At 35.1% G+C, this 27,850-nt stretch overlaps 1 protein-coding gene across 8 annotated transcripts in view; it reads right to left on the reverse strand.

Moving 5' to 3' along the window:
* Positions 1–27,850, reverse strand: part of PAN3 (poly(A) specific ribonuclease subunit PAN3) — an 81,573-nt gene that overhangs the window by 15,457 nt on the left and 38,266 nt on the right. For 7 of the 8 annotated variants that reach the window (XM_074914885.1, XM_074914866.1, XM_074914875.1 and 4 more), the window contains 9 exons: positions 20,512–20,662; positions 12,908–13,155; positions 12,235–12,339; positions 11,522–11,579; positions 10,276–10,437; positions 9,999–10,115; positions 9,804–9,905; positions 1,875–2,040; positions 1,360–1,447 (listed from right to left, as the gene is read on the reverse strand). In XM_074914885.1, coding sequence (XP_074770986.1) covers positions 1,360–1,447; positions 1,875–2,040; positions 9,804–9,905; positions 9,999–10,115; positions 10,276–10,437; positions 11,522–11,579; positions 12,235–12,339; positions 12,908–13,155; positions 20,512–20,662 — 1,197 coding nt within the window. The remainder of the gene's footprint in view (positions 1–1,359; positions 1,448–1,874; positions 2,041–9,803; positions 9,906–9,998; positions 10,116–10,275; positions 10,438–11,521; positions 11,580–12,234; positions 12,340–12,907; positions 13,156–20,511; positions 20,663–27,850) is intronic. The other variant, XM_074914832.1, reaches the window with a different exon arrangement.

Raw genomic sequence — 27,850 nt, forward strand, 5'->3', positions numbered from 1 at the left:
TACTTCTTTTCTGGTTTAGCATAATACCTGAACAATTTGGATATTAACAATGTATAAAACATGCAAAAACATTCCCCCTAAACAAAACTAGGCATTACCAAGCAAGTTAGTTGACAAGTGTTGAGCTGCTATCGTGGAAAATGCTTCTGACAGACTCATGTACCTGTGAGTATTTTTAGATTTGTACCTCCAAGTACATTAAACATTTTGCTTTGACATTACTTGAATGTCATGTCAGAGGATCTCTTTCCCAGCTGCAATTAAAACAAATTTAAAGAAGCATTTAGATTTTTAAAAATCTCATTACATTTTTAGGCATGGAATCCCTTGCTCACCTGTATTCCTATCTTCTCTCAGCTGTTTTCTATTAAATTATTACAAAAGCCCATTGATATGTAGCTGGGGACAGGCAGGGAATCCTTTGATGTACTTACTCACAGTACACTGAAAATTACTATATCATTAAAAAAAAAAGTTGCTATGTTCTAGGACATGGTCTCCAATAAGCTAGTTTCTGCCCGGCCAAAGTTCAGACATTTCATTTATTACTTGAAAACTCTGAATGAGCAAACTTCTCAGAGTGAATAAGCAAAATTAATGAAAAAAAAAAAAAAAATCCAACTCCATCCTGTAGCCTTTCACTCCCAGTACGGACAGGGTATGTGATGACTGCTGAAGCAATGTACTTTACCCTGAGGGGAAGCCAGGGAAAGAGGCACTCCTGTACACAGTGATGCTCCAGATGACTGTAGAACAGTTTTTGTTAAGTCTAAAGGGATTCTTCCTAATTTGGGAATTATGCGACGTCCACACTTCAGAGAACACCAGAAGAGCATGAAAAAACTAGGAGTCTAAAATAAGGATACACTAGAACATTTTAGGAGTGAGGAGAAGGCCTAAGTGCAGTTATTTAAAAGATCTCTTACTCCTCTGTGAACAGATATTCAACACTTCTTTTTGTTAAAACAACACAGAGAAAGCAGACCAAAAACTGTCACTGAACCATTATTTTTTGATTTCTAACACTAAAGGTAAGATTTTTCTTCTCCTTCCTTTACAAATTCATATTTTCCAACATTTCTGACTTAGGTTTGTTAAATACTAATAGTTCAACCTGTTTGATGAATTTGCTGAAGCATAAGATGGCAAAACGAGCATTCACATTTCTAAATTACAAGCAAATTTGAGCAACGCATGGCAGAACCAAGACAAAATTAAGAATGAAAAGATACAGCCATTTAGAGAGAGATATATTGGACTACACTTTAATTAAAATACTTGTCTTCCAAAAGGAATCACACTGGTTTTCAGTACTCCCTGTGCCAAAACACCAATCTAACTATGGCGTTGTTGTCTTACCTGAAACTGAGCCATTAATGCCAGTGGATTATTTTGACTGTTGTCAAATGTCAAAACATCAAAGATTCCAACACAGTTAACTCGTAACCTTTAGGAAAAAGAAAAGAAATGGAAGTAGCGTCATTAAATTTTGTTCATTACTCAATTTTTCCCCTAGCATTCACCAAATGCTTTGGAGTCATCAGTACTCAGCAAATTACTATGAAGCAGAAAATACTGATTTTGCTATTCAATAAAATGCAACAATCAGTCTTCAGTTTACAAATAAATCAACAAATTTCTAAATTGTCAGTAGTGGATCCGAACAGTACTTTGAGGATAATGCATAAATCTTCCCAAAACATGTTTGAAGAGAACTTTAAAAAAAATTTTCAAGTTTTAGCACATTGTCTCATGCCAGTTAAAAGTAACAAAACTTTCCAGTTAGACTTTGTTATTTCTGTAACAGGTGCATGGTCAGCAGCTACCATGAATACAGAGCAGTGTAACACAGTAAGAATGAACGCTTTCATTACCTTGTTTTGCCTGTTACTAGAATCTTTGTTGGATCCATAACTCGGCACGCCAGTCCTGCTGTATGGATGGTCCGTAACGCAGAGCTGAGCTGCACAATATATGCCCATATCAAAGACTCTGGGAGCAATCCAGCATGCTGCCGTGGTAGAGGTCCATCATGCTGACCTAGAAGCAAAACATTGTAAGCATCAGCAGAAAGCTACTACACAAAATTCAAAATAGAACATTCTGAGTTAATTGTATAACTCACATATTAATTTCATTTCAGCTCTTAACAGTCCTCGAAAGACGTACGTATTGTGCTTTAGTGGTTGGTTTGGGGTTGGTGTTATTTTGGAAGGACACCACATTTTAAACTGCTGACAGTTCATTAGCCATTATTATTTTCACTCTCATTCAGGAAAACCATGCTGATTTTTAAAGTTTAGGATGAATAATCACTACAAAACCAGCACTAGTTAGAAATTGCTGAAAGTTGGTGGTACGTCAAAGTATGCAGCTATTTCAGAAGTAAAAACATTCTGAAACAAGCAGCATGTACCACAATAGCTGTAACAGATCCTATTTTACCTCTTTTATTGTACAAATTAAACATTCTCTATCATCTGATAAGACAAAAAAATTAACAAGGTAGTGGCAAATCAGACTGAAAGACCTGATGGCTAAACATCACTGAAGACAACTTCACATATGTCCTACTATGACCCAACTCCCTGACAAGTCATCACTGCATGACCCCTGTTCAATGGACCATACGAAAGCAATGCATCACTCCCCTCCTAAACAGAATTGTAGTCCTCCTTTCAAAAGTAAAACTAGTTCTTTGCAAACACCCCCAAATTCTACATTGCAAACAGTTTCCAAATAATACTGAGCCAGACGTGAAAAAAATAAAGATAGTGATAACAAATGTTACTTTTAGTAACATGTAATACAAATAAGTTGCTACTGTTTGCGTGGCACAAAGCTGAAGTAGGAGCAAAAATATATCCAGAGTAAAACAGCGCATCTCAATTTTACAAAACATGATACCCATTTTATGAGGATGCCTCAGTACTGAGTTTGCTAATTTTGAGACCAGTAATACCCTCAGTATTCAGTAAAATCATGTAAGCATCCAATTCAATTGTAAACTGACTACACTCCTCTCCTCCAAAAATGCGGTTTTTCTTCTCTCCCCACAGGAGCATATCAACATCTGTGAATCTGCTCAAAATAAGTTTGTGTGTGTGTGCCTGCGTGTGTACACACAAACACACACAAATACATTCAAGAGTGAAAAAAGAGAAATTACTAAAAATTTTTTTACTTAGAAATTCTATTGATTTTGGGATGATGGACTGGGAATGTTCCCAGCTTTCATTTCTGAACTTCTGTTGGTTTTTAAACTATAGTTCATTTTTCAGGTTTAAGGTGCTTTGGTTTATAAAGATCAAGACACTGACTCCTTTAAATAGCAATAAGCCTGGCATGTCTAATGAAGGCTGAATATAACAAGATATTCTTTCTTTCTTCTGTCCTCCTGATGAATCATTATGCAAATCACTTCCCACAAACCAGCATACTGAAGTCTCACTTAGCAAACTTTTTTTCTCCCCATATTCTCTCTAGTTCAGCATAACAAAAATTAGAATGGTATCAAATGATTGAGGAGATAACCTCCTTTATTAGCCGAGGCTCTTTCTCTAGTTACTACTTGCTATAGAATACATTTTACATTTGTTAAACAGCAACATGTGCTATGTTTAACAGGAATGTGTATGGATACCATAGAGACTTAAGAGTTATATCTTTATGAAATAAATGTGTCCACAACAGAAATGGTGCTATAATATCACAAAGAGAGAAAAGCCAAAACTCGGGCATTATTTTTCTGCACGTAAATTAAAAACAACAGCACTTGCCCTTTGATTTCCAAATAAAGACAATGTAACCATAAGAATATTCAACATACGCTGAAAATCAGAGTTCAACACATCTTCTCCCCCGCTTTCAGAAAATCTCAATCAAGCAACATTATTTTGCTACTGGAAAGACTCACTTGAGGCTCCAGCTGAATCCAGGCTGCTGCTTTCAGACTGGCTGGCTGCACCCCACATTCCCATACACTAAAGGTACAAGCTAAAACACTAGAAGAATCAGTTTTGAAATGCCCTAATATATCTATCTGTTCAGAACAAATAAAATTAAAAGCAGGTCAGTTTGCTGCAATGCTGACTACGACATAAGTCCCATGAGGCCATCAGGCCTGCCACAGATGGCACTTGAGCAAGGGCCCAAGGAAATGAGACCCAAAATCTTGCTCCTCACGCAAAACACACAGATGAAAGCTTTCCAGTGCTCAACACAGTGGAAAACACCACAAGAATATAAGAAAATGTTTACAAAAAATACCAGAACTACTCCAAAAAAGTGATATTTTAGAGGTTTCATGGTTGATTTGAAAAAGGCTTTCCAAGCACTGCTTGAATCCACAGTCACAACACACAAAATTTCAGTTTGTATTCTTCCCATCCACTGCAGGGCAGACTCACCTCTCTCACTACTTTCATCTCTTTAAGATGCAGAACACAGATACTAATGGAGAAGATTAAAAATGTAAGAACTGCCATTTCAAAACCACAGGTTATCCATTATTTTTCCTTGCTGCATTAAGATAAAAATAATTGTCGGCATTTTTATATATTTATTTTTAAGTTCTGTGGTATGATGTTTTCGATGGAATATGGTGTGCATGTGTATATATTTTTTGTTTGTTAAAAAAACATTCAAATGAAATTCAGTCCCCCAGAGCAAGGATAAAGCCAGGGATAGTCCTGGGGTAGGAAGGAAGAGCTAGGAACACCAGCAGTAGGACCTGTTTTCCATTGTCAGGAACAGTCAGAAAGCATGCTAACAAACAGCAATTCTCAACAGACAGTTAAGGGGGGGGAGGGGAAATCAGAAGCTCAATGAAAGATTTAGCTGCTCACTGAGTTGAACTTCTCAAGCCTGTAAACCAGTCTTTTACATTGAAAACTGAGAATTATTCAGTGTTTGCTTGGTGTTCCTGAGTTAAGATAAATGCAGTAGCTTTCATTTCTTCCTCTTCTCCAGGGAAACCTGGTCTTTGGTTTTATGTTTCCCAATTTTCAGTATACAGAAGGGTTCTGAACTACTCATGCAGCACTACATTTTATAGAAAAATCTGAAGATATTGAAAACTTGAATTGACTTTGAAAAAGTTGCAGCATCTGGCAACGGTATTTCAGGATAATTATTAGTCACATATTTTGTCCTCAACAACATCCCATTGACTGTCAATATTCATACATTCTTTCTCCTCATCACAGTCTAAGTGCACAACTTTTTTTTTTTTGTTCAATGGAAGAGGTATTTTATGAAAAACATTCAAGCAACTGGGGATGCAAAAACTGTAAAGTCAGCAGTGAAGTCGATTTTTGTGCATTATGTACTACTGTCAATGTGTCCAAAGGAAAACAAGGTCCAGGAAACTTGCCTGTCTTCATTAGAAGGTATCTGCTTGCTGAAAAGTACAATTTGTTGTGCTGAAAACTACTATTAACAGCACATATACCAATGTTTAATTACTTAGAGCCTTTTTAATAAGTAGACCAAAGGACATGTCAAAGGCATGCTTATCTCTGCCAACCATAAAAACTCATCAGGACAAAGAAAAAGCCTTAGTGGCAGCTGTCAATAGTTATTGTTAATTTCCCAGGATTTTCTAGCCAATAGTTTTAAAGTACATACATTCCCAATGGGGTTTACCACGTAATTATTGCACTGTTAAGAAAACATTTCAATACTTTTGGGTTAACTTGTTAATTTAAAGAGAAAATAATTTCTAGAGAGATAAATGCACTAACATGTACTATAATATGAGAAAGGTGAAGGAAAACCAACAAGTTCCAGAACAACAAATGTAATGTTTAGACATTTTTGATAGCAATAAGTGTATTGAGGAAATATGAAGAATGAGAATCAAACAAAAAAGAACTTTTCAATTAAATGTACTCCAAGTAACAATTAACAGAAAAGTTAGATTCCTGATTTTAAAACTTGTGTAAAGTTAGTAAAATATGACAGAACAACATCAGATTATGATACCTAAACACAACCTGAAGAAATAAGGTATTTCATTGCATAAAGAACACAAGCAATAAATTCTATAGTGTTCATAACATTGCTTTACAGTATAAAAATAAACATAAGCTGCTATTTCCTTTCCCCACACCAAATCCCTTCCAAAGTAGTTCTGTTACACGGTCTGTAAATAACATGGTGAAAAGAAAAAACCCAAGACTGACCACATTGACACCAGTGACATGCAAGACAGTTATGTAAACCATAATCCTCATCTTTTAACTGTCAAAGTCTCATGTTGCCGACTGGAGTGTTCAACATAAATAAGGTTGCATACCTGAAATCAAATTCTCTGAGTTCACTGATCAGGTTCACAGTGTTGTGCCTCCTAAAACCTTTAAAAGCAATTGCACTAATCTGGGCCTCATGCTGCAGAGTACCCAACTTCCATCCATTCCCCTGCTTCTCTTGGGAGTCTCCTCTAGGCAGGCAGACGGCCAAGAAACTCTGTGAGGGGATGGAGAAAGGATCCGTGAAGGCAGGCAATTCTGAGAAATCAAGTTATAGGTATGCAATCTTATTTTTCTCTCTTAAAATGCTCCTTCTACTGATGACTAGAAAGCAGCAGTTAACAAAAAAGAAAGGCCAAAGCAAAGAAGTGCAGAAAGATTTGGCAAAATTTGGGAATTTCAGGTGACTTTTTTCTGATTCATCTAATAAAAAGACCAGAAGAGCAGGTAATGAGAAGTGCCCCAGGCAGAAGAGTTACCTTCCTTACATATCCCTGTAAAAGTTCTGCTGCAACAGTTCCTTATAAATAATACTTTGGTTTGGCTGAACAGAAATGGATATCTTATTTCCAATGTCAAAGACAATCTCTGCCTACAGAAGGAAGTTGTAGTAGGTCAAATACATGGTCCAGATAGCCTACTGGCCTGTTTCAAAGACACATATACTAAAATCAGAACAATAGCTTGCAGTGGATACCTGAGCATATGAACATAAAATGTTCTACTAGACTCCAATGATTTGTAGCTCAGATAACTCCTGAGCTAGAGAGTGTGTCTTTGCTGTTGACAGTCCTCAAGCATCTCTCCTCCCTTACCCTTGAACCCAGGCAAACATCCACAATAATTTGTGACAAAGTTCCATGGCTTAATTATCTTACACAGGTTTTGAATTTGCCACCTGGCTAGTTTCATTTCTCAGTCCCTAGTTTTAGGCTGGAAGAAATAGCAAACTATTGTTTAATTTTTTTTTATCCCTGATGATTTTTCAGACACCATATTCCAGTCATTTAACTCCATCACATTGCCGTCCATCTTTAAGAGCATGAGAAGTACTATTCCACTTTACTGTTTTTCATACAGAAGCTGATCCATGCCTTTGATCATCCCTGTCACCTTTTCTTCTTTGCTGTTCTATACCCTTCAAAATGTGTAAGGAGGATGACAGCTACAGATATGAGTCTATGATGCACCCACATCTTGAATATAATGTCTGCCATTTCATTGTTTACTCTTTGCTTAATAATCTACAACTATCCATTTTCTATTTACTGCTATTCAGCAAGAGAATAATATTTTCTTTAATCTACTTAACTATAGTCCCAATTCTAGTACTGAGTGGTAACACCCACAATAGAGACCATGATTTTATGTTTAAAGCTAGTTATGTTTTCCCTTGATCACACTGGTTTACATTACATCACCTGCTAGTTTATTGCCAAGAGTCCCAGTCTTGTAAGATCCTTCTGCAATCCATCACAATTGGCCTTTGTTTTTAACAATCCATATAATTTGGTATTATCAGCAAACTTTGACAGACCGTTATTTATCTTCAGTGCAAACAAGTGAATGTGTTAAGAAATACACCTCCCAGCACATATTCTTGTAAGACCCCATCAGTGGTTTCTTTTCACTGTGAAAAAATCAACTGTTCACTCTTACTCTGTTTCTTATCTTCTAACCAGTTATTAACCTGAGGACTTTCTCTTTGATCTCATGGTCACTTAGTTTCTTTTAGACACTGATGAACTTCATTGGAAACCCAAGATCTTATCTACTGGATCTTCCTTCAAAAGGCTTTGACTAATGAGACATGACTACCCTTTATAGGAGCAAAACTTAATTCTTTTCCAGCGTGACAAAATAATGTGTCCCCAAGAATTTTATTATTATAACTTCTATTATTTTATCTAGAGCAGACATCATTCTTCTATAATACTCAAAAGTACAAAAACATAACAAGGATTTATTCACATGGAAATTGAAAACCATGGGTGAGAGACACTCAGAAGTCTAGTCCTGCACTTAACAGTCATTAACCTGGCAGAAGGCATTCCAGGCTTATCCCACCAAATTAGTTTCACATCAGGCTCACTGAATTTGTAATTGCATTCTTTGACTTGCCACAGAATATATGACAAGTCAAAGTACGGTTTCCTCTGAGATATTACTACCAAAACCAATGGTGCAACTCAAGATCCAACCTCACTTATACCAGTCAGCCCAGCACAAAGTCAGTGGGAATTGTTCAGAATATAAAAGATCTATAAGCCTTTGAATGTATTCACACACTAATTCATTATACTTTGATCTACAAGATAGACAATTAAAGTTTTCCCTGTCAACCTTTGAAACAGATTGAATTCACAGCTAAAGGCTCTAATTTCAGAAGGCACAAGAAAAAAGAAACCTTAGCTTCTGCTTCTCTTTATACACTGGCAGCCTAAAGGTATTTAGGGAACATCTACTCTAATAAAATAAACAAGCCAGGTTATAGTCCTCTGGTCATGCCCACTGCTGGATCTAGTTTCAAGGTTAGTCCTGCATCAAGCAGGAAGTCAGGCCAAATGAGCTCCAAGGGTATTTTCCTACCCTAAGTCTTTCTGTGATTCCATTCAGCTATGATCATTTCTCTTTCTCACCATGGCACTGAGATCTACTAACAGCTTTGCCCTGTTGTGTTCCAGACAACACCTAGATGAAGTCTGTGGGACTGCATGGGTCACAAACCAGTCCTAATAGGCAGTATGACTGGCAGCACACTGTTTTGGAGGGGAAGAGCTTTAGCCATATGGATATGAGCATTGCTGGGTGACTTGCTGTGCCAGATCATGATGACTGTGCCAGATTTTATTTATGAATGTAGATGCAGCTTTAGTGACTCTTTTGAAGCTACAGTATAAATATGAAAAAAAAAAAAAAGTCAGACCTATGATGTGAAGTTCGTGTCTGAAAATAATGTGTGTTACAGGGATTTTTCAATCTATTTCTTGTCTTAACTAGTACTTCACATTCCAAAACATTAAATAAAACATTGTCTAATTAATTAATCCTCATAATAATTTATGAGAGAAAAAAATTTGTAAGTGGAGGGCACCTAAACAGCAAGCATCAAATTGACATATCATCTGTCTTTAGCAATTTTGGAAACATTTGCAGTGACAGGTGTCACCCAGTGCCAGACCTGCAATTAGGACCCCAAAGCCCTTGGCTCCCAATCCTAGTCAAACTCATGTCCCTGTCAAAGAACTGTAATTCTCTTATGAACTGACATCAATTTTGCAAATCAGACATAAGCCAAATGTGACCAGAAAAGTACATTGTTCATTGTTAGACTTCTACCTTACCTTTTAACTCTAGTTATACTTTTCTGTTATTTAAAAATATATATATTCAGAAATTTTACAAATATGAAGAATTCTCTGATTCCAATCATCTTATGACAGAACTGATGAGCTAAAAAATTAAGTTGAAGGACTATTTCTGACCAGCTAATTACTGCTTAAGTATTGGAAATAGTTTACAGAAGTACTGTATGATAATATTTTTTCTTACCCCATTTTCGTTTTGTGAAATAGGCATCAGCACTAGGGTCATTGAAGTGTCTGCTCATCATAGTCTCTCCTCCAGCATGGAAATCATAAGCAAACACAAGAGCTTAAAAATAGAAACATGTGACAATTACTAACTCAAGCATATTTACAAAAAAGTCTCAACACATCAGTCTGGAAAAAAACCTAACAAACTTACAATGTTCTCCAAACGCTTTAGTGGTAAACACTTCACGCAAAGTTACTATATTTGAGTGCTGAATTTTTTTCCACATGTCAACCAATACCATGCACTTTGTGTTAACAAGACGAAAACCTAGAAAAGAACAAAAAACAGGGATTAAAATTTAAAGTTTTGCAGGAGAATTTTTTACTTTAACATTTCTTCTGAAACTACTGAAAAGCAACCAGATGTTAAAATATGACTAACATGCTCAGCAACGTTAGTCGTATTGAGACCACTCAATTTTTCTCACCATGTATCCTCCGAAGGCAATACGGCAGGTCATCTTTACTATTTACAGCTTTATAGCATGATGTAATGTACCCGAAGTTGCTTGTTTTCTGTATCCGATTGGGTGGTGGCAGTGGTTCCAAAGGAAAGAGACTATGGTAGCTGTCCACTTCTGCAGGAACTGCTAAAATCAGTTTATATACAGAAACATATTAGGCATCAGGTGACTTTGAGAAAAAGTTACCACAGTAGCAGATAAGATTAAAATGACTGTCTCAGATACCTAAATTCAGTGCACAAAGTTAAAATTCACTATTTTTGCTTTAATACTAATATATACATTACTGGAAGAGATTCCACAGAGCTAAAATAACTGTCTTCAGAAAAACAGTTACACCAAATAAAATCAATAGAATAGATGCACAGTTCCATCTGCCATTTTCTCATTTGCCAAAAAATCCACCATTCTGAATGACCTTTTGGGGGTTATTTTCCTACACAGATTCATAAATAAGCACCAATTTCCATACAGACTTCATACCACTGCAAGAACACTGTTTTAATTACAAAAAAGCAGATCTGAATCTTATGTGTTTTAAGGTTTAGATGTTATTTAGAAAACACAGAGAGAAGTGCCGAAGGTTTACAAATAAGAATAAGAGATTACCCTTGCAAGAAGAGATATGCTTGTACTTCATCTGGATTAGTAAACTAAACTGCATTTTCTTACTGTATCATTATCATATTAAACACACATTTGAGAAGGATACCGCAACCAAAAAAGCAATCTGTTTAAATCAAGTTGAACACAGTCAATTGTAAATTCTCCAAAAGCCAAATTGCAATGAATGTATGCTTCTCCTGCCCGACAATAGTATAAAGCCTTCTCTGATATACCAGCCAATTCACATTAAAACAAACTAATTTGCTAGTTTATACACAACCTTTGAAAATATATGCATCCTTTAAAGGAATACCATGGGGCTTTACTGCCTTAATGATTTTTCCTTTCTCAGCAATTTTAAGTATTCCCAACCATTAAGAGTTCCAAAACAGAAGAAAATTACAGAAGAGAATAGAATCAAGAAACAAATTTCATATTTCTGAAATACTTTGCATCTGGTTGTCCACAGCCCAGGCTGATGATTAGGCTTCATGAAAAATTAAAAACAGGTGGTATTTTTTGCAAGATCTTTTTAATATTGTTGAATGTGCATGGTTGCAGAACAGAATGATCACAGTTTAGTTTATAAGAAACGCTTACTTACCAGGAATATCAGCCTGATCAATCTGGGCCATAGTTATTAAGTGTCTGTTGATCAGTTCCTGAAGAACAAATTAATACAAGTTTTGAATATTCAGCTCAACATTTTTGATAAGTTAACAGTACACTGCTTTTGAAGTAGCAGCTACTTGTACTAAAATAGGGAGTTGATGCAACTGTCTGGGGTGGGAAGGGGGGAGAAGACCCCTATCTTGAAAACATTAATGACAAATACATATAAATTCTTGAAGGAAGGAACTGCAGAAGACACATTAGCTAGAGCTAGCACTGACAGAGGCACCTACTACAGTTAAGCTGAAATAGATAGCAGTTACAGCCAGCCCTCAGAGAAAGGCTCATCGACTAACACCTCCATATACTTTCATTTCAGTGAAAGACGTTAAAACTGGATAGGATTACAGCTTAAAGCAATGCTATATAAGTGCACTCATGAACACCAAAACAAAACAATACACAAGTAGTAAGAATACTTAGCTGAATAAGAAGTCATGGCGTGCAGATCAGATTGCAGTCACATACATTGTAACCTGCCCCCACCCTCTGTTGTACTCTATCCATTACAGGATTTTTTTGAATCCTCCACAGGGAAAATTTATTGCACAGATTTTAAGTGGCTACTTCTCTTCTACTATTAGCAATTCTCTATTTTTTTTTCCAATATACGTGATTCTTCCTTTAAATTCTCTATCATTTTACCTGTCTGAGCTCATCTGCCATGAAGAAGGAAGGTGCATTTGCTTTTGGCTGCATGTAAGCAACATGAGGTGCAGCTGGATGGTAAATGTGGTAGTTTGGAAATACCTGAAAACAAAATATTTTAAGAAGCAGTTTAAAATCCTTAATAATAGGGAAAACAAAGAGTTTTGTCACCCTTTTAGTTTGAACTACTGAACTACTAAGTCTTCATGCACAGTACATGTTACAAATATACTGCTAGATACATTGCAATTTCCTTATGTGACATTCACTACTAATGATTTCAAGGGGAGGTGTTTGTATGTATGTACACTGTTATTCTAACATTTTTGTAACTGCCTTTTTCCCTCCATTGTATGAGTTATTTAACCTATCAGAAAACAAACACAATATGAGTTTTTGATGTTTTCTCATTATGTTTGTATCCACTGAGATATACATAAAACACTTTCTTTCTACTGCTTTATAAAACCCCAAAACTCTACTCAGAGCTAAGTGAAAAATACGTTAAAACTTCTCTGGTCCTTAAATTTCAGTGATTTTGGAGACAATTTACAACAATTAAAATCCTCATACAGGATAAGGGTTTTGGAGCGTTATGAATAATCTCTGCAGTAACAACCAGTTCAACATTTGGAAACTCCATACACTTGTGTATCAAAAGTAAGCATACCATTCCTGTGAGAGGTGCTGGAGTTGTATCAGTGTAGAAGTATGTTGTTCCACCCACTGTTTCCTTCTGGATCACCTGGCCAGTAGATGGAGGCTGAGAGACAGCATTAGCAACAGAAGCAGAGGCACTAGTAGGCACCATATAGTTTGCTGGGTTAGGAGTATGACTTCTTCTTCGAGGAGCGGGAGATGTATGAGGAGTTATTTTGGGGGAATGAAGAGGAGAAGATCCTGCTGACAGTGACATTCCTTAAAGAAACACAAGAAGATCCTTGATCAAATCTTTGCTATCAAAAAACCCAACTTAGCAATTTGGAAAAAAAAACAAAAACAAAACAGCAAACACAACAACAAAACAGCCTTCACTACCAACAATATTCCGAGCAGGTGAGATGCTTAAGGATTGCTATATCTATATGAAGAGTTGAGGTAAAACATTAAGAGCAAGACTGAACAGATACATTTTCCCAAAAGTCTTTGCTTAGTTCAGAGAGAAAGGGCCTGGGAACTTATGTTCTACACATAGATAACTGAAATCAAAGAGGTAGAAGCAATAGAAAGGGGAAGACAAGTCAAATTGATGTTTTATCTAGAAGAGCATTTATTTAACTGCAAAAAGATTAAATATTAATGACTACACCATAAGAGAATGTGTATGTAAGTTACATGAGCAGTCAGTGGGCTTTGCTGAGCTGTAACTCACTTCACCCAGTTAACATGTGTACCTTTTACCAGAACCAACTCCACAGCTATGAGTATTAGAGTTAAATTTCCAGTAACTACAGCACACAAATAAGCAATACACAATATGCTACTTTTAATAAATCCAGGAAAGAAATTATCTATTTTCCTATAATTATTATGTTCAAAAATCATCCTCCAAAAGATCTATTTGATACACAAAAAGAGGTAACTTCTGAGTATATGAAGTCTGTTGGGCATTCAGGCTGAGATTTTCAAATGTACTTAAAATTATTTTATAGACTGGTGTTTACTCTCAACATTAGACAGGCAACTCAGATGAAACTTGAGAAACTCAGCTTCTAAACAAAGTGCATCATTGGGGAAAAACAAGGGCAACTCTTCTGCACACACACTTTTTAGTTACAAAAAACTAGTTTAGTTGGATAACTTGAACTAAAGAATTCTCAGATATGCTTATTTATAAAAGTTTACATGTCAAAGAAACCTTCTAGGGTGAGGAAGAGATACCCTTCAGAAAACTCCTAATATTACTAGAAGATCCTAGATATCTAGGTATTCAGATTAATACAAAGGAGAGCATCTATGAAACTCAATTTTTGCACAGGTCAGATTGGGATGTACTTTCTCTTAACAGTCAGAATTACATTAGTCATACTAAATTATTTTTTGAAAGGATGTAAGATACACAACTTTTATATTTAATGCTCTATGGACAGCTGAGAATTCTTCTCTAATTAAGAATTCAGTTCATACTCAGACATTTGCTTAACCTAGCAAATATCTTAAGTAATAAAAACAAGAGCAACTTTTTTTTTGCATACACAGTTTTTAGTTACCAAAAAATTATTGTAAGCAGAGTTCTCAATATGCATCATCACTAATGTGTAGGAGTGTTATTACACTTGTGTCTTGTCTCTACAGTAGTCGCATCCCTCCTACATCCTACTTTTTTCTTTTTTTTAAACAAACCACAAAAGCAAACAATTTTAGTATTAGAAGTTTAATCAGTAGTTGGGGAAAAATTATTTTGAAGCTGTATTATCCTGATGACATTAACAGAATATTTGTAAGCTTTCAATTAGCTCCAACGATTCACATTTTTAACACCTCAAAAACTATACGTATTAATTCAGCACAATTACTTTTTGTTCTTCAGAAGTGAATAGGGCCAACAAAATAAACAAGATTTTTTAAAATGTAAACTATAAGAAAATCTTACACCTTTCTCTTTAGTGGGGTCTCATCAGTCATTTATTGTTTTTTTAAAATATTAAAATGCACATTAGAAAAACATAGTAATATGAAAATTATAAAAATATGAAGTCTAGACTTCTGGGCCAGAACTTTTCTTTGTACACACACCTTATAAGTAATACTGTGGAATAACTGCTTGTTGATTAGTGTATTAACTTAATAAAATGGGAATTATAATAGGCACTTCTGAATGTTTAATTTTTAAAGTACTTCTGAATGGTAACATAAGTAGTCACCTAAAAATCTGTTTACAAATCAACTGTATGACCATAAAATGTTACGCATTGTGACAGCTGGTTTATGCTACAGAAGTAAGTTTCCATTAAGGACAAAGTTGCCTCGAGTGACTAACAAACATTTCAATAGCTACTGTATAGATGGTTACATTTTAACAAAAGACTAAAACATGAATGCATTCTTAATCTAATGTGGGAAAAGAGCCATTTCAAAGGACACAATATATAACTACTAAAGTTTGAAGGATGGCTAATTAAAATGGCCATAAAACTGAGGCAGCTCTACAATCTGTGTCTGATGTTCAAGGGATTCTCTTCATCTAGTGCAAGTTACCAACACGTCTTTTTCACTCTATACCAATACAACATAGTATTAACTGAAATCCTTGCAAGCATGTAATCTACCCAGACACAAATAACTGGCTTCAAGAAACTTTTCTTTCAATAAAACACTAAACTGTACGAACCAGGAACAAAAAACAAACAGCAGCCTTCATATATAGTAATGAAAAATTAACCAAAGGCTTCTCTACTTTAAAATAAAAACTGTACATACAAGACAGCGTACTGTACATGTTATCTTAGAAATTAAAGGGATGACTTGCAACCTTGTAAAAATGATATTGTGACCTTCTACTTAAAGTTTCTCAGAAGAAAAAATATCTCACACTAGTGGTTCTTACCAATACAATTTCAAACAATTTCTACTGTAAGATTTACTTTTTACAAAAATTTATTCCTGCCAAAGAATAGTTAGAAATATAAATCCTTAATGTCTTTGCTTGGGTATTAATGCAAGACTGAAAAGGGAGACAAGAGTTACACAAATCCTTTCAAACACCCTTCCAGCCTCAGTTATGTCTGATTTTGGAAGGACACAGAGTTCAATAAAAATCACCTGGTGTGCAGAACATAACAGCTTCTCATTTGCCAATCCACACAGTAAGTTTAAGATATGGAAGAAGTTTGACTACAGTTTGGTTTTATACTACTGGAACAATAAACTACAAGTTACTAGAAATTTGCTTCTAGTGCTGCAGTGGGTACCAACATGCTGAGGCAGCAAATATTCAAGGTGATATTCTTCTGAGACTCCTGCATTAAATTGTGCAGAGTCTAAATAAGTTAGTATTAATAATGAGAAGTCCAATATCACATAAAAAAGAAAAAAACCTTTTTATACAGTGAAACTGATGCATAGTTAAGTACTTAAGCACATAACTGCGTGCACAACTCAAGAATATCTCACCAATTTCATTAGTATTTCAATCAGTTAAAACCTAATATTAATATTTAACCATGACAAAGTAGAACTAGAAAAAAAGAAAAGAAAATGGCTGTATCAAAAGGTGAACATATATTCCTACTGACTCATACTGAAGGAAAAAGATGGTACTGAACATATGATGGTAACAACATTGTGAATATGAAACCACCTCTCAGAATTAAATATGCTGCTTTCAATAGCATGATTTACATAAAAAACATATTCACTTAAGGGCCTAAGAAAATACGGGATTTGAATAATCTTATCATTTTTGTATATATATCCCTCATACCAATGATCCGGACAAAAAAATATAACATTTTTAAGCTTTCCCCATGAGACAGTTTAGTCTTCCCCTATATTAAAATGCCAACAGGACTACCAAGACAAACACCAAAAGAGCCTGCTTCAAACTGTCCTTCCTGAGACTTATCTACTAGTAAAGGCGGCTCTCCATTCCTTGTCTCAGTGAACCTTAATACCTTTCATGAAGAAGTCAAATACTATCTTGAAAGGTAAACTGCAAGGAGAAAGGGCTTCTTTTACTTCACAATTATTTACTTTTAAAAAACAGTGTAATGGTATCATACCAACATGGAAATGGTTGTGGGACTTGAAAGTCTTTTCATAACGTTTACGAGTGACCATAGGCTCCTACTGTTATTCTCATTTTAGGTAAAGAGGTCATATTTACATATCCCTCTTCATTGTTATATTTTCACTTATTGCATTGTAGCATGCAATGTACTGGAATTAAAAGCTAGGTTGTATTTTGAATCTGAGAATTCATGCAGATTGACTGAATCAAAGAAAGGGCATAAAGCATTAACTTTTCATTAAAGACTCTGTGTCTACAGTTTTTGGATTCGCTGAGAGTTTACAACTTAGCAAAGCAGGATTTCATTAAGTTCATGTGTATGCGCTTATCAGCTGGCCTATAATATAAATACTTTTTAAAAGCCTACAAGTTTTGCCTACAAATTTACTCACCCACAACCACATCCCTATGCCTCTAATGCTTGTAACACATTCAGAGGTCAAAAGTTAAGCATTTAACACTTTATCACTTTAATGTTCTGTACTTTAGAGATATCTAGACTACTAGGTATATTTTGAGGAACAACAAATCAAAGTAAATAATAAAACTAGACTATGTCATTTCCATCAATGACAAAGGCATGACTCTTTAGCTATAACCTAGCTTAAGCAAACCCAAGCCAGACAAAGATTTTCTCTGCTGGGGGCTATACATCTGTTCTCTCACAAGTTTAACACAGCAATGATGTCTTATCACTCTGAGGACATTCATTAATTTCCTTTGTATGCTTTGTTGATATCTTAACTGCATTATTACTCTGAATCTGCTACACAGAACTACATAAGATAAGCTAGTTAACAAAAGTACTATTTGAAGATTGTCAACAACTCATTAGATTTCCCATGCAAATGATAAACAGGATGTATTTGCTAGCAAGGGAATGGAAGGAGCAAAAATAGGGTATTATCCAGGGGAGCTTAAGGAAAGAAAGTTTGGAGACAGTGAAGGAGATCTGTTCAAAGCTCTTCAACAGGACAATTTTCTCCTGCTATTTGCTTGTCACATTTTATCTCACTACGTTTTCATATTCTATTAAAGACTGCCAAGATGAAGACCGCGTTGAGATTATGCTAGAAAGAACTTATCTAAGTAAATACATGTAAAAGTAGGAGTAACCTTCTTCCATGCTACACCCTAATGGGTATGTCAGATGTGGATACATGTTATTTGTTGAAGTATGTGAAGTTTCAGTTGTCATTTTTTCCATTATTTCTGCAGTACTGTTGATAAGACAGGTGGAACAAATACTTTCCAGGGACAATTTTGTGAACAGTTATCTATGAAATACTAGATGTCAAAAGTGGTTTTGATTTACACCTACCTTTAGGGAAATCTCAGAAATTAGATACATGAAAGAAAGAATTTCAAATTTTCCATCCTCAAGAGGGAAATCAAAGGATTGTTCTCATCATTTACCTACTACTTTGTTAGGAGTGAATTAAACTATGGAACTTAAATGGAACAAATTATTCTTACTACATTTCCTTATTTCTTATGAAATATTAATCTTCTGTAAGCTACTATAAACAATCTTAATCTTGCACAAATACTTAAATCTTACACATTTCCTGAAAATTATTCCACTGGAGAATATACACCATTTAACTGGAAGAAGACTTAACTTTATTTAAAGGAAAACTCTTATAAGGTCTTTATATGGCTTTCATTTGAATTTTTTTTCACATATTGATAGCTAACAGATCCTAAAAATAATTTTTAATGACAATTTTAGAACATATTTAAATCTTTTTTTCATTCTGTTATCCAGTAAGACCTAAACAGTGAAGTTTCCTCACACATAAATACTGCTTTCTTAAGAGCCTAATCATTTAGAAAGAGCACCTTGAGGAAACAGAAGTTTTTGTGAATGTACACTATTGATAGCTAAACCATTTAAATAAAAATAAATGTCTATGAATATTATTTACACAGGACACTTACAGTCAGAGAATTCCCCACTCAGTGTAGAGAAAAGGATTCTAGAGAAACTCAGAGCACCCAACCTAGATCTCTACTCTGAACTACATTCTCTTTTTAATTATACAGGAAGAGCAGAGAAACAAGCCAACTTTGCCTGAAGTTAGCTCTTGTGAACACTCCCCCATCCCTCTCGTCCATAAACAAACAACAATATTTGAACCTAGACAGTTTTCAGCATTGGCATCTATATTTCTAGGAGCTAAAATTGTTGTGCGAACTTCTTTCATCAGTGTTACTTATCCTTTCAAGTATTACTTACAGATAGTAAAGAAATTGGACTGTGAAGGATCCCTCTGAGACCCCACTGGACACTTTCCAAAAGTAGATCATTTTACTGTATTCTATTTAATCCTTTACACATTTTTCAATCCAGGTGACACGGCTGAGAGGCATATAAACACAACAGTTTTCCAATAAGACTGTACAACACAATATAGTATGAATCAGACAGTACTGTAACATGTTCATTTGGTCAGTAGAAGCATTAATCACCTTCCTGGACTGTTGCAATAGCTGTAACATGCAAGCTAAATTCTGGCTTCTTTTACATTTAGACTGAGATTTATCTCCTGGCATCAGGAAAGACTTAAGTTCAGTTTAATAGACGGTAATTGCCAATACTAGTTTAAAACCCAAAACATTTACAATATTTGCCCCTCTGCCTTTTGGCAGCTACCTAATGCTTCCTGTCAGCTGCAAGAGATTGCCGGAAGTTTAGTGTGTACAAAAACTCATTAAAGGATCTGTGATGTGTAATATCCAGATCTGATGATGGTTGTACCTTAAAACTATTTCATTTTATTTTAAAAAATATTTATTAAAATTAAGCTAACCTTCTAAGATCTGAAGTCCAAAAGACACATGAAGAGCTTGAACTTTTTAAGTGTAAAAAAATCTTGTCACTCAGAATTGAATGACTGTATGCAATACATTTCGGTAAGAGTTTTAAAAGTGGGGAATAATCATAAATTGGTCTTAAAAGTGAGATTACATATGACAGATACAACAATTAACACTACTTTGCAAGGTAAATTATTTTAGAATAACCTTATCTACTAATTTTGTTTTTCATCAAGATTTTTAAGTCCTTTTATATACTCATCAACATCAAAAATAATGACTTCTAGATTACATTCTCCAAAAACAAATCAAAAGAGCGGATCAATGTGTAGTAACCAGAGCACATATTAAATGTAGACTTTGGTGCACTAGGGGTAGTTTAAATCATCTGCAGGTACTGCTCTGTTCAAGGACTGCATAGAACACAGTATGTGATAACTCAGCACCCCTTTTCCCCAAAAAGAGCTGAGCAAGTTAGCCTGAGTTCATTTCAGTGCTCCTGTGGCTGAACAGATTTCAGAGCCTGTGGTGTGATTTCCATACAACTGGAAAATAAATCCCAAGTTCCTACACTTTAATATGCTTGAAGACCATCTTAAAATTAAAAGCTAAAGGAGGTGGTGGCTACACTTATACCAAATAAAACTGATCACTATCTAACAGGGTTATGTATGACATGAAATTAAAAGAAGCAACTGTAATGCAAATCATCACTCTCGACTTACCTGGTGCTAGCCCAGCAGTAGCAGGACTTCCCATGGAGGGGTGAGAGAACAAGGCTTGAGAGAAGGCAGACATACTTGACTGGGATACATTACTCAGCCTGGAGGTTGATCCTCCTTTAGGAATAAACTCACTTGCAGAAGGATTTGGTGTCTGTTTAAAAACAAATGTAAATTAAATGTTTATTTTAAAGGTGAAGAGATGAACGGCACCTGTTTGGTAGAAAATACTTTCTAAGCAAGCCTACCAAGAGCAGGGGATATTTTTAAGTTACATACAGCTTGCTGACAAGAACAGCAGATACTGGAAGCCAGTTTGCATGAACAAGTTTAAACGTGTTTCTAGCTTATGCCTGAAGTAGCATTAGCAAGCTTTCCGTATGAACAGCTGATGTATGAGTTCATACAAACACTTTGCAAAAGGCTTTCCATATACATTATAAAGTTGGAGAACAGACTTGACACTGAGAAAGCCCTGCCACTGCTACAGACTGTTCCTACGTGACTTCGGAGATTTCATCTCAAACGAAGTAGCAGTTTCAAATTAAAGCAGTAAAAATGATTTCTACTAAAGGAGTCATCCCTTCCTCTATTTCAAATAGGCCTGTATGTTCCTTTTTTGTGAAGTTAACTTCTGTTTTAATTACCTATTCTACTTATGTAGCACCTTTAATAATAAGGTTTAATTTGGTACCAAAGAAACAAATAGCAGCAGCAGGACTGTCAAACATTCAGTATCTATTCATAAATAAAACATAGCACACAAACAACTTTTCATTTCTATTAAAATCTATGCACAGGGTTTTGTAGTTTTGCAGTGGATGGTGGTGGTGTTTGTTTTGGGGTTTTTTGTTTGTTTTAGGGTAAGGAGGGTTAGAAAAGGAAATCCTAATTAGAGCTGAAGAGTCAAAAAGATTATTATTGGACAGCCAATCACAAAAGATATTAGTGGAAGAAAAAAGATATTAAGCCAAGAATAAAACCAAGTATTACATGAACACACTAAAAAGCTTGAAGATTATTAACTGTCAAATTTAAGTAATCTTCAGAGTACCTCTCAAAAGAGATAAAATGAGAAGATAGTAACATCTCCCAACAGACAAAGGATACCATTAAGATATTACATAATGTTATTTTAAAGCAAATTATATTGAAACACTTTGGTTTAGGCAGTTTTAAAATCACCAAATATATCAACTGTTACTTAAATTACCAATATTGATTTTTACCAATATGAATAAAGTGGCATCAAAGAAGTTAACTTAGTGTCAAAAAAAAAAGTGTGATTACAAAACACTAGACAATGAAGAAAAGTATCTGAAAAGTATTTTCCTGTCTGTGTTAATTTGTTTTTAATATCTTTATATGAATACTTTGGCCAAGTATCATAGTATTCATATATTTCAAAGCTCTGCAAAAGAAAGAAGATTCTGAAAGCTGTAAAATTAAAGAGGATGCTCAGGTTTAAAAGCAGATCGTAAGAATATTTCACCTTTAATCACACACTAAATTTTAACTGCTAACCACCTTATGATGTTACATAATAGGCATTCTGTATATGTATGTGTCTGAATAATCAAAGAACAGCTATAACCAAATATGTAGACTCGTGAAGTAAAACAGATTTACATGAGTAAAAGGTTCATAAGAATTTTAAAACTCTTCAATCACATTTAGTTAGGAAAACTTGCTAAGGTATACGTTAATGCAGCAAAACAAATGTTGAGTTGCATTATACAGACTGAAACCAAATAACTGATACATTTAAACTCAAAAGGTATTATTTTGGACTTATCTGAATTTTAGGTACAGGATTAACTAAGACAATGGTGTTCCTCTAGATAAATTTAGCATGCAAACATTTAGCCAAATCTGCACTGAAACTGGAGAAAATGACAGGTGGTAGAGCACCAAGTAGAGTTTGTCCAAATAGTGATACACCTTAAAGTCATCAAACAAAACAACTTGGGAGAGCAAGGGACAATATTTGTAGCATCTTGTTAAAAGCACATAATTTCACAGAACTACGTAAGGTCTACGTTTCTGCACTGCTAAAACTAGCCATGATACATCCACAGCTCTACCACACCTAATACTGTGCCAACTAGGCAACAAGGGCGGGACATGGCAAGACATGGCAAAAAATGTGGAGAGAAAGACACCATAACCTCAGCTTTTCCTAGAGCAACGGAGAGAATTCCCAGTATCCCATCCATACCATTCTGGTTAAACTCTTACCACTTTCACCAACTGGTTCAATCAATGCCTACAGCACAAGCACATGGCTGATTTTTATTTCTAAATGCATTCTGCAAGTTTTCATAGACCAGTTTTGGTTTCTAAAATAGTTACATATCCATCATCATTTTACAATAAAGCTGTCTGAGAGCTCTGCTTTACCTGGCAGGTGTTTTAGTTTATGCAGGTGAAAGAATTAAACCCAGGAACCTGCTAAAGCAGTTTGAGTTCAGGCTGTAGAATTACGAACAGTTTTTATGAACTGGAAATTCAGTTTTCATTACATTTTTTGGTGTCACAATTCAGGATCAGAATCAAAGCCTGGTGAGATTAAGTTGTTTCTATATAACTTGGTTAAAAGCATTTTATGTGAGTAAACAAGTTTTGATTTGTACAGCTAGACCTTTTACTATGAAAGTCTGTTTTACTTGTCTGTAGTGTTACAAACACGAAGCTGTAATCAAAGACCTTCCCCAAGGGTAAAAAAAGTGATTTAAATTTTGGTTTCAATTTTAAAAGACCCCTCCACATTCAGGTTATTTTCTAAATACAGAAAAATATCTGAGCTCCACAGCCACCAGTCAGAATAAACTAGTCATAAACAAGTATAACAAAACTTAATAATCTGTGGTCAAAACTTGTTAATACTTTCTCAGAAAATTTGAAGCTTAAGTCACAGGCCACATTTAAATACATTACATCTATGTGAAGTTGCAGTTCTTAAAATGTTTCCAAAAGCACATAAAGTTTTCATCTGAGGTAAAACACTAGTTTTTCTGTATACACTTTGCTTTCAACAAAATAATAAAAAATATAGCCTAAACACTTCTACCGCATGTAGTCTAGACTGACTAGACTAGAATGAGGGAATGGAATATCACTATTAGTTCTGTACTGTTTAATCTTTTCCTTACTTTTTAAAATTTGTAGACAACCTATTCTCCACCAATGACCACACAAATATGCCAAAATTAGGAAGCCACGTCCTTAATGGCTAACAATTCAAAAAATCATGTTCTTGGTCTGGAGAAATATTGTACTTTCACTCTGGTAACTCATAATACAAGTGTTAATTCCAGTGCTACTTTTACATTTGAATCAATGGTAAGCTTGAAAAATCAGTCTAAAAGGGGACTATGCTTTAAAATCCTACAGGGCATTTTTACTTCTTCTGTTAAAGTGTTACCAAATTTCCCAAAATGAAGTTGAATAAAAAATATTTTAATTTTGATGAGAAGGAAAATAATCTATATCTAACTATTTAAAAACATTTTCTTCATTCTGTATTATAAGTTTTCTACAAGCACAGCTTTAAAACAAATTTCACTTAAGTCATTAATTACTCATCTCAGAGTAAAGTAACATTCATGCTAGAACAGGCTTAAATTTTTAAGTCTGAGTGAATCAGGATTGATAAACAAAATGTAGAGAAAACAGATATTGAAGACTTATTAAACTTTGGGAGTAATTAAAAGAATAGAGATGCAAGAAATACTTAGAGGACATGTAAAGAATTATGCAATACTGTGATGTTAAAAACAAAAGCAGTGAATGCACTTTCCAAAGCGCAAACAAGAAACACAAAGCCCACTAGCACTGTCTGCACTACGCAACAAACTAAAGACTGTATTTTCAGTTTCAAATACAAATGTCCTATAAAAAGGCACATACAAAATTATTACAAAACATTAACATGTTTTCAACAAACAGCATTAAACAGAAACAAAACCACCGTGTCAGCTATGTTAAATTTTTCTAGCAACGCACCTAAAGTAACTTCCAATTTACACATTTGCTAAAATTATAACCATTCCTTTTTCCTCTCTACCTGGCCAGTTTAAATCTCACTCCCATTCTTCCAGTACATTCATAAAATACTGTCTACCTGAAGCAGGGAAGCAACTTCCCTAGTTGTTCTCTGAATTAATACCTGCATCATGCACTCTCACCAGAACGATTCCATGAAGAAATTTCACCAAAATACCGTATCTTCAGATTCTTTGTGCTCTCTCAGAGAGAAGAGCCTCTTTGCAGTCAGCTTTGCAAAGAAACAAGGCAGATCACAAAACTGAGTCCATCCAGCCCCACATACAAAACCAATTTCTTTATTTCTGTACATCAGACAATTACAAAACACATAAAAATACAGTCCAAATGAAGGCTGTATTTAGTCATGATGCCATCAGTAAGGATGGAACCACAAGAGAAGTAAAAAAGAGGGGGAGGACTATGAAAAAACTCGTTTGTGTCACCACTCAGCACAGAGTTTATCTATCTAGTGGCTTTTATGCTTTTGAAGACATAAAAGGAAATAAAATATAGCATGGAGGGTAAGAAACAATTATTTAGTGGGTACCACTGAAAAACAATTCAAGGCTCCTTACAGAAAGGTACAGATGAAAATAAAGAGCAAGCCAAGGATCTCAGCTGAAGATTGTCACTGGGAGGACCACACAGCAGCATGCAGCATTACTGTATGTTGAGGAGTTGCATGTATCAACAGACTTCTGTAATTCAGAAGTAAAATGAAAATTCCTGTTTCATAAACTATCAATTTCAGTACATGTGATTTGTCTTTGTACTCCTCAGTGATAAACTCCTAAGGTTCCACTGCTGCTTTCATTAATAATGACACTTCAAGGATTCATTTAAAAGTATGCTATAGCACAGGGATGCACAAGTTATGGAGCCTTCAGAAGGTCATGCAGGGTTCCCACAGGACTACTGGAAATAACCTTTCTCTTCCTCTCATTTCCAGTTCAGTATCTCACAACACAATAGAGCTGTACAGCAGCAACAGAGCCACCACTTGTTTCAGTGGCTGTAACACCACTCTGTTAGATCAGTTCTGGTGCCACGTTAAACCAAAGCCAGCTATCTAAGGCACAAAGTAGGTCGATTTCATTTTATTTTGAAAGAATGTGCTAATGTACTTACCATGCTAAAACCTGGATACAAGCCTTTTTGTTCTCTTTTTATGTTCTCCTTCACCTCCAAATTCATGCTGAGCTGTTCCAACATCTCATATTGCATAATCTTGTAATGGTTACAGAAAACCACCACTAAACTATACCCACACTATAAAGGAGGGCAGTCCTCCACCCATCTATTTTTGGTGTAATTTTCAGAATATCTCTTAGGTATCCAAAACCATGCAGAAGAGTTGCTTGGTTTTTATGTGTGGTTATTCTTCTGTTGTTTCTTGGGGTTTCTTTGTTGTTTTTAAATGGGCAAATGTGCCATAAAAGGAGATTCACTTATGTAGACAGCATCATTGTAACCCCTCAGTTTCCAGAGGGATTCCATGTTAACTATGACATCAGGGAAGGACACATCGTGTCATGTCAGAGCCACCCAGCAGACACTGCAGGTCAGCAAGGGCTTCAAAACAAGTCACTTTCCCTTCCTCTACTGAATTTTTGCAACATGCTACCTTATCGCAATTACTGTGACAAGTTGTCGTATCACCTGTACAATAAGCTCTACTAAATTGCAATTCATCAACATTATTAGCTGTATTGCCCCACTGCTCGTGTGGAAGAGCTAAAGACCATTCATTAAAACTGGGTAAAATTCTTTGGCTAATGTATTTGTTTTTAAACCAGAACATAGGCTCAAATAAAACTACTAGCAAAGTTTTGTTACATTTTGCAAGTAGATCTCACTAAAAACTAAACTTTTAAAGATCTGGAGTATTTCCACATTTCTTTAACAAAAATCCTTCAAAGTATTATAAAAACTCTGAAGTTTTAAAGGACCATCTTCTTGATGCAAAATATTATAATAATTCACTTTTTTTGTTCAAGAAAAACAAAAAAAATGGTTATTCATGGTGCTTAATAACTGATCTGTATAACTAAAAATTTATCTATTCATACTATTTTAAGGACAGTTACCATTTACTATTATAATATGTATCACATGGTGGTGCAGTAGCTCCAAACACTTCCTGATATATGGTAGGACATATCATTATAAAAAGAATTTTGATTTGGGTTTTGGTGTTTGTTTTTTTTCCCTTTTTTAATGCACAACCCAGAACACAATACACTCTGTGGACTTCACTTTTAACCATGTAAGTGTAACACAGTATTTAAAGAAAATAGATCTGGATTATAAATTCATAGCCATGCATGAGAAACAGTTACACTGTTTTACAATGCATGTTGTAAGCTACCTTGCTTTTTAAAACTGTCACTTTTTGGACAAAAATCTCTGAACACTGAACTATGAAATAGTATATTGCCACATCTTAAATCATACATTTGGAAGAGCGGACATTCAAATAAACACATGAGCTTCAAAAGCTGCTCAGCACTGAAAGCCCTCAACAATTTTGAGATTTAATTCTGCTTTCTCATCTTTTAATATAAATGATAAAATGTGCTCTCGAAACAGATATGCCTCCATCATAATTTAACCTTTCCACTTATTGCTTAGGACTCACCATCAACCAAAATTCAGTTTGTGTAACCTATATTAACACCTGCAAAAACTCTCTAAACAGCCTGTATTTCAAAATAGTGAAGTGCAATGCTATCTGTGGATTACATACATATCAAAGAGAAAAAAAGGTCAAGCTGAAATCTCAGTACCTTCAACGTACCAAACTACTCCAGCCATTTTTTGTGCTTTTATATAAAATTTCCAAATTTTAACAGTTCTCAAGCTTTGTTCTAACAGTAACTTATAAGATGTTCACACTACAATAAAAAAATTTACAACGATCAGAATCAAAACATCAAGACAAAATTTGGTTTCTCCCCTATACACAGCTTTACATAACCTCATAATCTCATCTGCAGCCTGTTTCTACACCTTTCCGCCTTCAGTCTTGCCAGACTCCACTGTTATTCTGCAATCCCTCCTGTTTCTTCTCCAATTATATTTCCTATCACTGGAACATCCTTCTGTTCTTATTTCTACCATATATGCATATACATGCTTTCCTCAAGTTCCACATCTACATGGGAAGCTATGTAATTGCATCGTATAATACAAAATCTTACGCTATATATAGTTTGAATCAATTACATAGCTGAGATTCTAGCACAATAAAGGAGCTCAGAATTGCACCCTTCAAGAGCCACATGCTCTGCAGCCA

Source organism: Athene noctua, chromosome 1 (assembly GCF_965140245.1).
Source record: "Athene noctua chromosome 1, bAthNoc1.hap1.1, whole genome shotgun sequence".
NCBI classification, from domain to species: Eukaryota; Metazoa; Chordata; class Aves; order Strigiformes; family Strigidae; genus Athene; species Athene noctua.